Source organism: Gambusia affinis, linkage group LG01 (assembly GCF_019740435.1).
Source record: "Gambusia affinis linkage group LG01, SWU_Gaff_1.0, whole genome shotgun sequence".
Classification (NCBI taxonomy): Eukaryota; Metazoa; Chordata; class Actinopteri; order Cyprinodontiformes; family Poeciliidae; genus Gambusia; species Gambusia affinis.
Genome location: NC_057868.1, coordinates 21,492,479 through 21,504,098, shown reverse-complemented (window position 1 = coordinate 21,504,098; position 11,620 = coordinate 21,492,479). Strand labels below are relative to the sequence as shown.

Genomic DNA, 11,620 nt, shown 5'->3' with positions numbered 1-11,620 from the left:
GGCTGAGAAGCACAAGCATGGTGGAGGAAGAGGAGGTGGAGGAGGAGGAGGAGGAGGAGGAGGAGGGGGGGGAGGACGCGCCGTGGGACGGAAGAGCAGGAGCAAGCCTCAACAGAGGGCACCGAGGAGCGCCTGAGCGCACAGCGTCACTGACTGAGACACACACACTTTGTGTAACCCAAACATGAACACACTTAACTTATACTTTAGGACCCACTCATACTGTATGTACAGAGACTACTTCATGCGCATGCACTTATCTAAAATGAAAACGGCATCCTCTCATCTTAGTGGCAAGTAGTCAAACTCCACATAATCATCTGAACTTTGTACAGGACGGCTTGGACAGCGGAGGACCGCTTCGCTCGGACAAATGACTTTGTGAATAAACGTGCAAAAGTAGATTAGCTTAGGTTGCTTAGCATGCCGAATGAAGGACGAACAGCACAGCCAGGTCACTCTGTGCTGTGACGAGGACATTTCAGTGGATATTATTCAGGTTTTTCAAAAGCTAAAATTTAACATTTTAAAAACACGTTGCCCTACTGAAAGGATGTTGAGCCTAAAGGAAGACCTTTGACCTTTGTATGTTCTTCCCACTTAATTACCAAATGCATATCCAGTTACTGGCACAAATAAGCTTCCTGTTGTCTCAGTCAGCTTTTAGAAGAGCAAACTGAGTAGGAGAGTGGAAAGAAATTTGGGTTGGAGGAAGAATTTTCTTTATATGTTTTGTGCCCAGATTTGAACCGTTCCCCCTCTTGTGATGATTGAGAATTGGGGATCATTAGGAATACAGCAGCTTGTTCTGCTGTGATGAGACAGGTCAAACCAAAACAAGGAAAAAACGCATGTAGACAGTGCTGAAAAGAACTTGGATGTTGTTACCAAGGCATCAAATTGAGAAATAATCAACAGTCAGATGAAAATTGGGACAAAAATGTAAAAGAATTTCTAAAAAATGACACGATCAAATTACAACAGAAAAGCCACAACTATTCTTTCTGCTGCTGCTACAACAATATTAATCAATTATTATCACAGTTATAATGATGTAATGATAACATTTATCAATTATTTTGTCGTACATATTTAAACAGAAACATGGAATAAACACTTGTTAAATTTGGCAATAGTATTCAAGTGTTCATTGTAGTTCAGAGCTGTGTGTGAACCTCTAAAGCAGTGCTACCTTAATAGGAGCAATAGGTGGCACTTCTTTAGTTTTGCACACCGTGGCCTGAAATATTTCCAAACAGTCAACTTTGACCAGCAATGTGCAGCAACATGTGGGGGAGGGGCATCTACTACACTTCCCCTGGCATCTCATGAAAAGGCTCTGGCCTTTTTGTGGTTTTTGAATTGCAGCTTTTGAACATTTTGGTATTCTTTGAAAGCGAACCGACCCTAATCAGCAGTGATTGCTAATTAAAGATATTCAAAACTTTCTGGACAGAAACATAACACGGTAGTAATGTCCAGAAACAAGTTAAACTAGCTTTTAATTGGGAATAAATAAGGCATCTGGTCTATAAAAAAAAACAAACAAAAAAAAAAAACACACACACACACACACACAGGTAGACACAACAATCAACCGCAGTAGATTCACAAACTATTCATCAACAGGGAGACGTTTGTTAGTTTGTTCAGAAAGGAGCGGTTCCACCTTAAGATTATGCACTGTGACCACTGAGATGAAAAGCAGAGAAGAGTGCAACAATCCCTTTGATGGTTGACTTTCCCAGGACGTCGGTGCGGCGTGCTGCAGCTGTACCAACCACTACAAATAGAGGTTTCCATTGTGTTTGCCGCAGTGCTTAGCGCTGTAGCGTTAGCCCAGGTTCAGATGCAGTCCTGCTGCTAATTTTGTGCCACGTGGGGGACAGAGTGAGCAAAGCAAAACAAGTACAGTTCTCCTTTTAGCTTGGAATGTGCATATTTGCGTAGATCTGGAGAATCTGTTGAAATTTTATGAAGTAATAAGAAATAAAGGGTTTTCCATGCAGGTGTGAATGTGGTTTAAATGGCTTCAACAAGGGTCATTATCAGAAAGGTTACTGCTTGGTTTATCGTTTGGTGTTCAAATCGGATGAGACCTTCACGGTTTTGAACTCTTTATCATTTAAAGACGACATTTAATTGTTTGGTCATTTGAACTGTGTTTCCTCTCAGTATGTTGAACTTTGTAAAATATGCTTTCAAAAGATTTTCCACTTGTGTTTGATCAAATAAAAATAATAATAATAATAAAAAATTAAAAAAAAAACAAGAAAACACAAGCAGACGAGGCCCTAACAGGCAGAGGACTCTGTACATAACATGCATGTTTCTCAACCTTCAGACTGCAGGTGACTTTGTGTGACTCTGGTTCTGCAGCTCCAGCCTATAATGTCGTCTTACTACAAGTGGTGAAAAAGGCTCGTTGTGTGATCCTGGAGGCAGGGCTCGACGGGATGTTTTCTGCTGGACTTTGATTCGTCAGATGACGGTGACTTTTCGAAACAATGAAATGTGACTTATTATGTGCTACATGTTAAACAGAGCTTCTTCCATCATCTGTTTGATTTTATTCTCTCTTGTATTTATTAGTCTGACTTTGAGTAAAGCGTCTTGGTTAGTAAAAGCTCACCACCAAGCCATAAAGCCCTCACTGTTTTATTTCTTGTGTTTTTTTTTTTTTACATGTGAGCATCTTTGCTTGCTTTTATATGTATATCTGATGTCCAGTTGTTACCATTTCCCCTGTTTAAGCTCCTTCCAACTGCGTCTTCATTTGTATTATTTTGATAACGTCTTAGGGAAACCTTCCCATTCTCTTGGTATTTAAAAGTCGATCTATTTCAAGTTGAGGCAGCAAGAACTAAAGAAGTATTTAAAACATTGTCTTTGTCTGCGTCTTTAATATATACCTATCTCTGACTTAAACTAAAAGCTCAGACCGGTACTGCTTATGGCAAACTGCGTTGGAAATGAACATTTTCTGTCTGAAGCATCAATAAAAATAAATTGTTACATTGAAGGTCTGTGGAATCAGTAATATAATAGTGTAGTATCTTGCCAGTGACAGAGGTTTTGAGTCAACAATGTAACAATATATCGAGAAAGTAAAACGTAACAAATCCACAAATGGCTTAATATATGAATAAGTATCATAATACTACAAGTTAATGTTTTCAGTTTAGTTTTCTTGTCATAAATAGATGTTGCAGATGGCATAGTTTTCATTTTCAGTCATCAATGTAATGTTTTTCTATTTTGTGTCATTACATTTAAAATGGCCAAAAGTGCATTAGTGTTTAGTGACTTTCTCATGTTACAACCACACACTAATGTATTTAAATAGGATTTTATGTGCCCGACCAACACAAGGTGTTGAAAATGTTACATGGTTTTCAACCTTTTACAGAAACATTTCTCTGTTTTGTTTTTTTTTTGCCACAGTTGCAACTTTGCACATTTTGTACATGCAAATTTCGGTAATACTTTATTTGACGGGTTGTGAATAAGACTGTCATGACACCATGATAAACATGACATAACAACCTGTCATGAACATGAGTAAGTCTTCATGAATATTTAGGACTGTTGTCATAAAGTGTCATTCAGTAAATCATGACACTTTTAATACAAAGTTGACATTATTCAAAATGTATTTGTTATGACAACTTGTCATTAACCAAAAAATCATGATCTGACAAATTTGTTGTAAAAGTATTACTGATTAAACTTTAGCTTTAATACCATAAAGCTACATTATTTTTAAAGTTTAATAGAAAGAAGTCTATTACAGATTGGACAGATTGGTCTGCACAGTCCAATCTGTATGTCATGTTGGATTTGAGGTTTTTCACCCACATGCAGGTTCTACCACAAAGGCCGAAAAGTCTTGATTCAAATTATTTATTTAACAATAAATGTTGAATGAAATCTAATCCAGGTTGACTCTCGAACCGGCAGCGGTTGGGCGGCTCCGGTTCTGCTTGGAGAGGGAGAGGTTAGTGAGAACCGGGTTGAGGGAATCTTGACAGGGGAATGGAGAGTATTGCTTACAGTTCGTCTGATGCAGGGTTGCTGAGGAAGGGGAAAGGATCCAAGAGGCACAGAGGTTCTGCGAGAGTGACAGGGGCACGATCGGCAGGCGGAGGAGTCCTGGTGACAAAGAGCAGCCGCTGCTGCGCGCTGTGATAGGCGTGGTTCCTGGCTTGATCCAGACAACTGATCGAGATCTGCGAGATGACAGAAACAAGATTAACTTTGAACGATCATAGAAATGGCAAGAACTTGGAGTTGACTCTGACCAACAAGTGGGACCATCGAGCGATGAATAGCTGCTCCACCGCTTCTTAAGAATCCTGCAGCCGATTGCGGGAATCCGCTGCAGGTGCGCCAGCCTGCCGGAAACGCTCCCACGAAGATCGTCTGTTAGAAGAGCACTCACACCAACTTGAATCCTAACATTACCCCTCCCTCAATGACCGCCACCTGGCGGTCCAGGTGAACCTGAAGCCCTGGTAGCATGAAATCTCCTCAGAACCGACTGGTCCAGAATAAATGATCTGGGAATCCAAGAGCGTTCTTCAGGGCCGTAACCTTTCCAATCCACGAGGTATTGAAAACCTCTGCCTCTTCGACGGACATCGAGTATCTTATTAATGGTATAAACCGGGCCCCCATCAACATGACGGACGGGAGGAGGGGGATTATCCGGAGGGTAAAGTGGACTGGATCTCACAGGCTTAAGCAGGGACACATGAAAGACGGGATGGACCCTGAGAGAAGGAGGGAGCTTGAGCCTGACCGCAGAGGGGTTCACAATAGCCTGGATCTCAAAAGGTCCCAAATACCTAGGAGATAGTTTCTTGGGTGCAGCTTTTAGGACAATGTCTTTGGCTGACAGCCAAACCTCCTGACCTGGTCTGTAAACAGGAGCCCGTTTTCTTTTCCTATCCGCAAAGCGGCGGTTCTGGGCAGCGGTGCGATTCAAAGCTGCACTAGCTTCCTTCCAAATGCGCTGGCACTCACGAATATGGTGTTGAGCCGAAGTGACGGCATTCCGGGGTTCGTCTGAAGGAAGGAGAGGAGGCTGATAACCCAGAGAACACTCAAAGGGAGATAAGCCTGAAGCAGAGGAACGTGGCAGTTGTGGGCATACTCCACCCAGGGCAACTGGGAGGCCACGAGGAGGGGTCAGAGGAGCACAGACAGCGAAGCATAGATTCCATCTCCTGATTCATACGCTCAGTCTGCCCATTAGTCTGAGGATGAAAACCGAAGATAAAGACACCTTGGCTCCGAGCGCCACAAAATCCTTCCACACCCTGGAGATGAACTGGGGCCCTCTGTCAGACAGGATTTCTGTGGGAATCCCATGGAGTCTAAAAACATGTTTAACGAGCAAAAGGGCAGTTTCTGTAGCGGTAGGTAATTTTCTAAGGGGCACAAGGTGACAGGCCTTGGAGAAACGGTCAACGACGGTAAGTATGACCGTGAACCCCTTAGAAGGAGGCAGGCCGGTAACAAAATCAAGAGCAATATGGGACCACGGACGACCAGGAACAGGCAAGGGCTGCAAGAGACCACTGGGAAGTTGATGGCTAGACTTGTTTTTAGCACAGATGGAACAGGCTGAAACATACTCCGTCACGTCCTTATGAAGGGATGGCCACCAGAAGGAACGCCTGATCAATGCCGTGGTCCGGCTGGTGCCAGGGTGGCCAGAAAAACGAGAAGCGTGGGCCCAATGTATTAAAGCGTGGCGAACAGAGGAAGGGACGTAAGTTCGATCCGGAGGACCGGTACCTGGATCAGGATCAGACTGCTGAGCTCTGATGACCTGGTCAGAGATGTCCCAGGAAACGGCCCCCATGACACACGAACGTGGAACAATGGTGTCCACAGGCGGATCCTCATCATCAGAGGAGAATTGTCGAGAGAGCGCATCTGGTTTCACATTCTTAGAACCGGGTCTGTAAGAAATGATAAAATTGAACCGTGAAAAAAAAAGAGACCATCTCGACTGTCGAGGATTCAACCGTTTAGCCGTCTGCAGGTAGGACAGATTCTTGTGATCTGTCCACACCACAATCGGAAGCTCAGCCCCCTCCAACCAGTGACGCCACTCCTCAAAAGCCAGTTTAATAGCCAACAACTCACGGTCCCCTACGTCATAGTTTTTCTCAGAAGGTGACAGTCGGCGAGAAAAAAAAGCGCACGGGTGCATTTTGTGATCAGAGGGCGAGTTTTGAGATAAAACCGCCCCCACCCCTGAATTGGAGGCATCCACCTCCAAAGTGAATTGCTGAGTGGAATCTGGCTGGATCAGGACCGGGGCGTTAGCAAACTTCTCTTTCAGAGCAGTGAACGCTGCATCTGCTTCCGGTGTCCAGAAAAACTGGATCTTCGTAGACGTGAGACTGGTCATGGGAGCTGCCGTTTGACTATAATTACGGACAAATCTCCTATAAAAATTAGCGAACCCCAAAAAACGCTGTAGCTGCTTACGAGAGGATGGGATCGGCCAATCCAAAACTGCGCGAATCCTCCCCGGATCCGGCTTCACCTGCCCGCTCTCCAAAATGAACCCGAGGAACGAGATGGAAGGTACATGAAACTCGCACTTCTCCGCTTTAACGTACAGACTATTTTCGAGAAGGCGTTGTAGGACCAACCTGACATGCTGTTTGTGTTCATTCATGGTCTTGGAGAAGATCAAGATGTCGTCGAGGTAAACAAACACAAAGTGATCCAGAAAATCTACTTGGGGCGTCATTGATCAGTGCTTGGAAAACCGCAGGGGCGTTAGTCAAACCGAAGGGCATAACTAGATATTCAAAATGGCCCAACGGTGTTTTAAAGGCAGTTTTCCACTCATCGCCTTCACGGATGCGCACCAGATGGTAAGCGTTTCGTAGATCCAATTTAGTGAACACGGTGGCACCCTGTACTGGTTCAAAAGCTGATGTGAGAAGGGGAAGAGGATACTTATTTTTAACTGTGATCTGATTAAGGCACTTATAATCGATACAAGGTCTGAGAGAACCATCTTTCTTGGACACAAAAAAAAACCCAGCCCCCAACGGAGACGTGGAGGGGCGAATGATACCTGCAGCACGGGATTCATTAATATATTTCAGCATACTCTCCCTCTCTGGCTTAGAAATATTATAAAGCCGACTGGAGGGGAGCGGAGCACCTGGAAGGAGATCAATAGCGCAGTCGTAGGGGCGGTGGGGGGGAAGCGAGAGTGCTTTATTTTTCTTAAACACTAATTTCAGATCATGGTAATCAGAGGGAATCTTGGACAGATCCAGGTTGTTGTCCTCCTCGTCCTCCTGAGTGCTGTCAAATGGTGGATTCATCTGGGCAGACTGTAAACAGGTTGCGTGGCAGGTTCTGCTCCATGACTCCACTCTGCCCTCATACCAATTGAGCTGAGGATTGTGTTGTCTCAGCCAGGGGAAGCCCAGAACCAACGGGGTCTGTGGAGAGGGAAACACGTAAAAAATCAAAATCTCACGGTGATTGCCTGAAACTAGAAGTTCAATGGGTTTAGTCTGCTGCGAAATGACAGGCAAGGCTCCTCCATCCAGGGCTGAAACTTGGATCGGTGCGGGGAGAAAAATTGTAGGAATATTTAGTTTCTTTACCAGTTCTTCATCAATAAGGTTCTGCTCACATCCTGAATCAATTAGAGCTGAGACGTTAACTGACCTTTGATTGATGAAAAGGGAAGCAGAAAGAGAAAGTCGGGAGATCGAACTGGAACAGCCACCCACCAGGACTCCCGTTATCACTGGTGGGCTCTCCCTTTTAGCCGAGCGGGGCAGGCGGCGACGAAATGGCCAGGTAGGCCACAATAGAAGCAGGCACGCGCTTCTAGTCGTCGCTGTCTCTCTGCGGGAGAAATCCTAGTGCGACCAATCTGCATGGGTTCCTCGGGAGGAAGCGTATTCGAGGTAGTTTCCATGGCAACATCAGGTGCGAATTTGTCTGAAAAAAGCACAGGTTTAAATCCCCTCTTCTCCCGGAACCTCCCTCTCAGTCTATTATCGATCTTAATAGCCAGAGCTATTAAATCCTCCAAACTGGCGGGTTCGTCCCTGCAAACCAGTTCATCTTTAAGGGCTTCATTAAGAGCTTGAATGAATGCCCCTTTTAGAGCTTCATCATTCCAACCCGATGTGGCAGCAAGGGTGCGAAAATCAATAGCAAATTCCGCTACAGAACGGGACCCCTGCTTCTGGTTCCAAAGCTGATGCGTGATTTCTGAACTGGACTCTGCATAACCAAAAGTTTGCTTTAACTCGCTTAAGAAAGTGGCAAAAGGTGTTTGGGAGAGAGATGTGAGGCTAAATTTAGCTTCTGCCCATCTGAGGGCTTTTCCTTTCAATAATCCAATCATATATGCTATTTTGGCAGAGTCATCTGGGAATGATTCAGGAGCTCTGCAAAATACAATGGAACATTGCAGAATGAATCCTCCACACTTCCCAATCTCTCCTGAGTAATGTTCAGGTGTCGGAGGGGAAATCTCACGACCTCGGGACGATCCAACCGGGTTGAAGGTGTTGACTGCTCCTCCCAAGTGGTGGGGCGGAGGCCGCTGCTCCGGCTGTAACATGAGGCTGAGGGTTATGCTCCAGTCTGTGTGACAGTTCTGAGACTGTGGATCTCAACTGATCCATCACCTGGCCCTGGAAACTCTGCTGATCCAATAAAGTGCGGAGCATGGCATCGTGGCGAGCTAGTAGTTCTGCTGAACTTAATCCGGGTCTAGTGTGTGAGCCTGCTGGGTCAACATGGCTCGATGGTTCTGTCATGTTGGATTTGAGGTTTTTCACCCACATGCAGGTTCTACCACAAAGGCCGAAAAGTCTTGATTCAAATTATTTATTTAACAATAAATGTTGAATGAAATCTAATCCAGGTTGACTCTCGAACCGGCAGCGGTTGGGCGGCTCCGGTTCTGCTTGGAGAGGGAGAGGTTAGTGAGAACCGGGTTGAGGGAATCTTGACAGGGGAATGGAGAGTATTGCTTACAGTTCGTCTGATGCAGGGTTGCTGAGGAAGGGGAAAGGATCCAAGAGGCACAGAGGTTCTGCGAGAGTGACAGGGGCACGATCGGCAGGCGGAGGAGTCCTGGTGACAAAGAGCAGCCGCTGCTGCGCGCTGTGATAGGCGTGGTTCCTGGCTTGATCCAGACAACTGATCGAGATCTGCGAGATGACAGAAACAAGATTAACTTTGAACGATCATAGAAATGGCAAGAACTTGGAGTTGACTCTGACCAACAAGTGGGACCATCGAGCGATGAATAGCTGCTCCACCGCTTCTTAAGAATCCTGCAGCCGATTGCGGGAATCCGCTGCAGGTGCGCCAGCCTGCCGGAAACGCTCCCACGAAGATCGTCTGTTAGAAGAGCACTCACACCAACTTGAATCCTAACACTGTAAGATTGGAGAGCCAATAGTTCTCCTGTCAACATAGATCCTGTGGATCTCTGCAGAAAATTAACTTTACATGTTAGATCGACGGCCACGTCTTGGTAGGTTCAGAGAACTCTGCTCTTTCCTTCTTTGGATTATAAATTGAACTCTGCTAAATAAGATAACCAAAGCTTTGTTTGTTGCTGCTTTAGAGGTTCTCCACAATTAAATACAATAAGTCTTAACGCATTTAATGCACAGTTAAATGCATTAAGACTTCCATTGCGTTACCACTGTGTAATGTGGCTGTAACATTACACTGTGTGGAGAAGTTGAAGGGATGTTTATGCGAGGCATTGTACATGGTGAAGTCTAGTAATAACAGCACAGCGTACATGTTCAGTATCATTCCTATTGAATATACCAAGCATGGAGCTAGACCTGTATTATATCCCGGTATAAATCAAATGGGAGTCCTCTACGTTTCTCCTCTACAAGTTTGCAATTCTGCACAGAACATCTCTGTGTGGGCTATAGGGTCTGTTTGACATTTGTGGGTCCTGAGTGAAAGCAGCTCAGTTTGCAGGCTAAGCCAGTAAATTTGCCAAATTGGGAACTTAGCAATAAATGGGAGACACTTCTGTTACTTTAGAAAAAAAAAATGAACCAGCGGAGAAAGAGTGCAGATACCTAATGTGGGCTTGGCTTTTGGCTTCCTGGTTTGAACCTTCTCAGCTGCACCCACATGAAAGAACCCAGCAGCAGTGAGTTACTCACAAGCACATGTTTGGAAGGGGAAAGGAGGGCAAGTCGTGGAGACACAGACTGTGTGCTTAGGAATGTGAATCTAACGCTCTGCTTCAAATTAAATCAACAAACTTCAAGCTTTGTTATTGGAAGTGGTAATCTGTTAAAACAACATAAACTCAAAAGTGAAAAAGCAGGATTGCTATGGTGTGTTGAGGACATAGTTCGAGGCCTCGAAACGTCTTCTGTATCTGCTTCCTTTGCCCTTCTACAGTGTGATGAAATTACAAACACAACTGCAGATGATCATATAGCTTTAGTCTCAAAGCCTGTACTGTCATACTTTGGTCAGACAAATATGAGAACTTTGTTTATTGAAAATAGCTAAATTTTTATTGTCAAACAGTCATATGAAATAAATTACAAGCCTCATTTGTCAAATTAAAGTTAACTTTTGAAAATATCTACCTTTAAGCAAGTGTTTCATTAAGCACATGTTTCTTTTACTAGAAATGATTTTATTGGTATAAGTTTTAATTTTAGGTGTTATGTTTTCATAATTTCATAATTTTCAATCACATTTATCGAATGGGTCTGTATGTCAATTCTTCCTCTTCCCTTCTGCATCTCAATGTTTCAACTTCATCCCAACTCCTTGACAGCCAGACATCAGGTGCAGATCGGACATGACACCTAATCCACACTGCACCTCAACACAGGTGTCCATCAGGGCTGAGTACTTAGTCCCTGCTGTACAGCGAGTTGAAGTCTGGCCAGCCATCCTGAAGGAGCATCAGGTCCGAAACTATGAACAGGTTTGTGCCTGACCTTAGCCTGTTTGAGCTCGTAGGAGTTTTTGTCTGATCCAAGCAGAGCTTCCATGACGTTTCCGTGTTCACTCGATCTAAAAATTCAATGTTTCTCTTGAAGACATGCTGCAGGCCGGCTCCTCAGTCATCACAAGGACCTTACGTGTTTCACTCTGTCATGGTCTATTTACATCTCCGTGCCTGTAGCCGTCTCATGTAATTTTCCAGAGCTGCTTCTCTGCAGCTGAAACAGACATTTTATATTTAGAGACTTTGGTTTTCTTTTAGCAACAATGCCTTGGAAATACTTGCTAGAGTATGTGTTGGAATTTTACTCATTTTGTCTGGTTGCAATCACAGCGCATGATGTATTTTGGTGACTTTGTGCAAACAAACGACACATGGCAGCACAGTAAACAGTAACAGTAAAGTTTACACTTTCCACTACTTTCCAAAATTTTTGCAAAAAATATAGAAAGGTGGGCTGCATTTGTTTTCAGCCCCAGTTGTCCTCATAAATCACTATATTAGTACACACAGTCTTAGTACTTGTCTGTGATTTAATCCCAGTACAAATTCAGCCTCAGAGATTTGTTGGAGAAAACCGGTGAACAAACAGCATCATGAAGTTCAAGG

The 11,620-nt window shown here is 44.2% G+C and overlaps 1 protein-coding gene and 1 long non-coding RNA gene across 5 annotated transcripts in view; one reads left to right on the top strand and one right to left on the bottom strand.

Moving 5' to 3' along the window:
• The window catches only part of sema3h (sema domain, immunoglobulin domain (Ig), short basic domain, secreted, (semaphorin) 3H), a 66,895-nt gene extending 64,011 nt beyond the window's left edge, over positions 1-2,884 (top strand). For all 4 annotated transcript variants that reach the window (XM_044132589.1, XM_044132565.1, XM_044132572.1 and 1 more), the window contains exon 18: positions 1-2,884. This exon is cut by the window's left edge and continues 347 nt beyond it. In XM_044132589.1, the coding sequence (XP_043988524.1) occupies positions 1-136 (136 nt within the window). In that variant the 3' untranslated portion in view covers positions 137-2,884.
• A 949-nt stretch (positions 2,885-3,833) lies between these two features.
• Positions 3,834-5,023, bottom strand: LOC122840285. Its single transcript, XR_006372202.1, has 3 exons — positions 4,302-5,023; positions 4,054-4,229; positions 3,834-3,979 (listed from the first exon to the last, which is right to left on the bottom strand). It is a non-coding gene; the product is annotated as an uncharacterized LOC122840285 (long non-coding RNA).
• Between the last annotated feature and the right edge of the window lie 6,597 nt (positions 5,024-11,620).